At 34.8% G+C, this 4,641-nt stretch overlaps 1 protein-coding gene across 1 annotated transcript; it reads left to right on the top strand.

The window, feature by feature from the left end:
* The first annotated feature begins 339 nt into the window (after positions 1 to 339).
* On the top strand, positions 340 to 1,269 carry LOC102911288 (olfactory receptor 5K3-like). The gene has a single exon (XM_076548328.1). It carries the CDS (start codon positions 340 to 342, stop codon positions 1,267 to 1,269), a length of 930 nt encoding a protein of 309 aa, XP_076404443.1.
* Positions 1,270 to 4,641: the final 3,372 nt, after the last annotated feature.

The following is a 4,641-nucleotide window of genomic DNA, read 5'->3' as shown; positions in this document are numbered from 1 at the left end:
AGTAACAACAAAAGAATCAAATAAATTATATAAGGATATTGAATCAAATGTGGGTAACCTCAATTTCCTTTACATCTTTACATGTTGGCAGAAAGGTCAACATTTTCCAATTTAGGTTTTTACCCTGGAAGTACCAAAAACTCCTATGAACTTTGGAAGTCACAACTTTTAATCAAAGATGGCAATGCTTTTAGAGAAAAAATAGCTATGCAAAATATAAGAGCTTCATTCCAAATACAGTGGGTGATGTTTAAAGAAGAAATCTTCCTATCTGTTATACAAAGCAAAGTGAGGGATTATCAGTTCACAGTTGCAATCTTACATCTTTCTCAGTTGAAGATGACTGAGAATAACTACTCTTGGACAAATGAATTCATCCTGGTGGGATTCTCAGATCACCCAGACCTGAAGATCCTTCTATTCCTGGTGTTCTTTGCCATCTATCTGGTGACCATGGTGGGGAATCTCGGACTGGTGGCCTTGATCTACATGGAACGCCGTCTTCACACACCCATGTACATCTTTCTAGGCAACTTGGCTCTCATGGATTCCTGCTGCTCCTGTGCCATCACTCCCAAGATGCTAGAGAATTTCTTTTCTGTGGACAGAAGCATTTCTCTCTATGAATGCATGGCACAGTTCTATTTTCTCTGCCTGGCTGAAACTACAGACTGCTTTCTTCTGGCAGCAATGGCCTATGATCGTTATGTGGCCATATGCAACCCACTACAGTACCACACCATGATGTCCAAGAAGCTCTGCCTTCAGATGACCACAGGAGCCTACATAGGAGGAAACCTACATTCCATGATTCACATAGGGTTCTTGTTCAGGTTAACTTTCTGTAGATCTCATGTGATCAAACACTTTTTTTGTGATGTCCTTCCATTATATAGACTCTCGTGCATTGACCCCTATATCAATGAATTGATGATATTCATCTTTTCTGGTTCAATTCAAACCTTTACCATTTCTGTAGTCCTAATATCTTATTTCTATATCCTCTTTACTATATTCACAATGAAGTCCAAAGAGGGAAGAAGCAAGGCCTTATCTACTTGTGCTTCCCACTTTCTGTCTGTGTCAATATTCTATGGTTCACTTCTCTACATGTATATTCGACCAAGTTCAGTTAATGAAGAATATAAAGACATATCTGTTGCTATTTTTTACACTATAGTAATTCCTTTATTAAACCCCTTTATTTATAGTCTGAGAAATAAGGAAGTAATTAATGTGATGAAACAAATAATAAAGAGACAATTGTAACATTCTGAAAAAGCTCTTTGAAAATTAACTTGAAATTTATACAATTCTGTGGCTACTTTAAGAAATAGAAAAGTACAACTTTGTAACTAAGGCATTATATAATGGAGTGATGTTACAATTTATTCAAATTAGTTCGGAAGGAATGGTTTTACAAAAATTTGCTTCATAATCTTAGAGACTAGATGCATTAGAAGTCACAAGACTAATTATTCAGTTATTGACAATTCCTGTAAATGCTAGGAATACAGGTAAGCCTGTGTAAAGATAGCTTTCATTAATCTTTGGTAAAGCTTTTGATCCAAAAAATTAAAGTAAAATCTCAAGACATTGCAATAATTGCATTTATCTCTTCTAATCTTTTTTTAAAAACTCTAATTTTGGCATGAAAACAATATGCTTGCATATGGTTTTAATTTGACTGTATTTTTGCATCTATACTAATACAAGATTACATTTTAGTAAACAAAAATTTAGTATTTGGTTTTAGTCATTTAGTCTTAAGTTATTTGAATGAGGATAGCTTTAAATGACTTGTTCAGCAAATTGAACTTGAAATGATGTTCTTCATAAAGTAATTTCCGAGGCTTTAAACTTTTTTCCTAGATCTAGCTAATTTGCCCATTACATATGATAGTTATTAAAAAGGCCTATCAACATCAAGATCATGATAGGGAAACCTACAGAGACAACAAAACCAAACTAGTGGGAACCCATGAACTGTGGACCAATAGCTGTGGAGCCTCCATGGGACTGGCTAGGCCCTCTGCATAGCCTAGACAGTAATTTAGCTTGACTTGTTTAAGGGGCCCCTGGCAGTGGGATCAGGATCCATCCCTGCCTGGTGCATGAGTTGTCTTTTTGGAACCCAGTACTTATGGTGGGACACCTTACACAGTCTAGGTTCAGGGGGAGGGACTTGGACCTGCCTCAACTGAATGTGCCAGGCTCTGCTGACTTCCCATAGGAGTCCTTTCTTTGGAGGAGGTGGGAATGAGAGGTGGGTTGAGGGGGAAAGCTGAGGAGGGTACAGGAGAAGGGAAAAGAGGGGCATCTGTGGTTGGTATGTAAAATGAACAGAAAATTTCTTAATAATAAAAAAAGAGAAAAGGCCTTTCAAATTTCTTCTCTAATATCATTTCTTCTTTTGTTGGCTATTGAAGTATTAATATATTCATAGTATTCATAAAAGATGGAAGTGATATTTACATACAAATGTGGTCAAAATTGCTGAAAATCATAAACATCTAAACAAAATAATTACTTATACTTAAATTCTTTAATTTATTTAATTACTGTATTTGTCACTTTACAATGAAATTCTCTTCATTAAAGAATCTATATTTTGATGGTTTGTCAATTTATAGTTATAAATCATGCTCTTCTTGATAAAATTCTAAAGAATTTTAACCTTTTCATTTGTTATTTTGTTCATCACATACAATGGTATTTATTAAATCTATTCATTGCATCAACTTTTTCTTCTGTATGCTTGTCATTAAGAATATTAAAACCCTTCACTGACTCCAGTGCAAACTGTAAACATGCCCAAAGAGTTAATAAAAATGGAGATTTCATTCAAGTATAAATGAGGCAGAAATTTTGTAAAAATCCTAAACATTGAAACTAAAATATGTTTTCATAAAATAAATTTGCAAATAAAAAATAAAAATAACTTCCAAGAAATGTATGATCTGCCAGGCTTACTAAGGGAGACATTTCAATTGTTTTGAATTTATTTTAACATTCTTTTATTTATGCTTTGAGAAATTCATATAATATATTTTACTCAAATCCATTCTCCTCCCCCACCTACCTAACCCATCCACTCAACTTCATGTTCTCACCCCCTAGGAAGGAAAGAAGGAAGGAAAGAAGGAAGGAAGGAAGGAAGGAAGGAAGGAAGGATGAAAGAAAGAAAGAAAGAAAGAAAGAGAGAGAGAGAGAGAGAGAGAGAGAGAGAGAGAGAGAGAAAGAAAGAAAGAAAGAAAGAAAGAAAGAAAGAAAGAAAGAAAGAAAGAAAGAAAGAAAGAAAGAAGGAAAGACCTAGAATACAATTTTTGTTAGCTGTAAACATGGGACCTGCCCTGAATATATAATTAATATATCTAAAACCACACCAGTGAAAAAACTGATTTTATCTCTCCCAATATCTATCAGTTACAAAGAGCTTCCTTTAAGACTCAAGGATCTATGTGAAAGAGACTTTTCATATATATGACATACCAACTACCAAGATATAGTCTACTATTCACTAAAATAAAAACCTCATATACCGAAATGTTGAATAATTTACCAGAGAACCCAATACATACAGAGTCTGCATTGTCTTTTCCTCCACATACTTCTGTTTCTGGAAATGGAGTTTATATTGCTTATTAAAAAGTATCCCAAAGACAAAAAGTCATGACATTTATAACAAAACAGCACTGAAGAGACCGGTGACTCTCTGAACTTGAGGCCAGCCTTGTCTACAATGTAAAAAGAGGGGGAAAAGGACAAACAAGGAAGAGGAGGAAGAAGAGGAAATCAACTCAATGAGTCGCTCCATTGCTTGGTGTGGTGGTGCACGCCTTTAATCCCAGCACTCAGGAGGCAGAGGCAGGCAGATCTGGTCTCATCTACAAAGCAAATTACAAGACAGTACGGCAAAACCCTGTAGAGGAAAAATAAGGATGAGTATTACCAGAGTCCATATTTATGTAAATGAATGTATCAAGGAGTGTGGAAAGTGGAATGATCAGTGGGACTGAGCCAACAAGGTGACAAACTCCTGGACAGAGGGAGTATGGGATGCAGAGTGGATGTGAATCAAGTTAGTAGGATCCTGAAATGTCACCTTAGGGATCTGAATTTGTACAGCAGCATCAGCTACAGGTTATTAGGATTATATCTCTTGGAAAACTGATGAAATAATTGATTTGATTGGAAAGAAACGGGTGTGAGACTTCAAGAATAAGTTATTATATTTAGAAATATGTATTTCTATGTATATATGTATAAGCATTCAATAACAATTAGTTTAAAAACAGAGGCTAAGAATTTCAAGGAGAGCAGGAAGTGGTTTATGTGAGGAGTTGGAAGAAAGAGAAGGGAGAAATATTATCATCTCAAAATTAAATTTAAAAGAGAATATACATATCAGATTTTGAAAAGAGAATGTAAAATTAGTCAAAAGAAATGAGATGAGTATTCTCATGAAAACAACATACTAAATAAAGACAAGATTGTAATCGTTGGATAGCAGAAGGAAGACCTCCCTTCATCTTGTGTGAAATATTCTACTCTAATGTTATTTAACTGTACTCAAACAGTGCCTTGTATAATGGTATATTCCGTAACTATTCCCTTCAAAGTGTTTTCTTTTTTGTACTG

The sequence above is a fragment of the Peromyscus maniculatus genome, chromosome 12 (genome assembly GCF_049852395.1).
Source record: "Peromyscus maniculatus bairdii isolate BWxNUB_F1_BW_parent chromosome 12, HU_Pman_BW_mat_3.1, whole genome shotgun sequence".
Lineage (NCBI taxonomy): Eukaryota > Metazoa > Chordata > Mammalia > Rodentia > Cricetidae > Peromyscus > Peromyscus maniculatus.
The sequence above is the reverse complement of the archived record's forward strand: the minus strand, read 5'-3'. Positions and strand labels throughout refer to the sequence as shown.

Bases quoted from the DNA above. Each gene is read 5' to 3' on its own strand.
- LOC102911288 (XM_076548328.1), top strand. From the start codon at position 340: ATGACTGAGAATAACTACTCTTGGACAAATGAATTCATCCTGGTGGGA.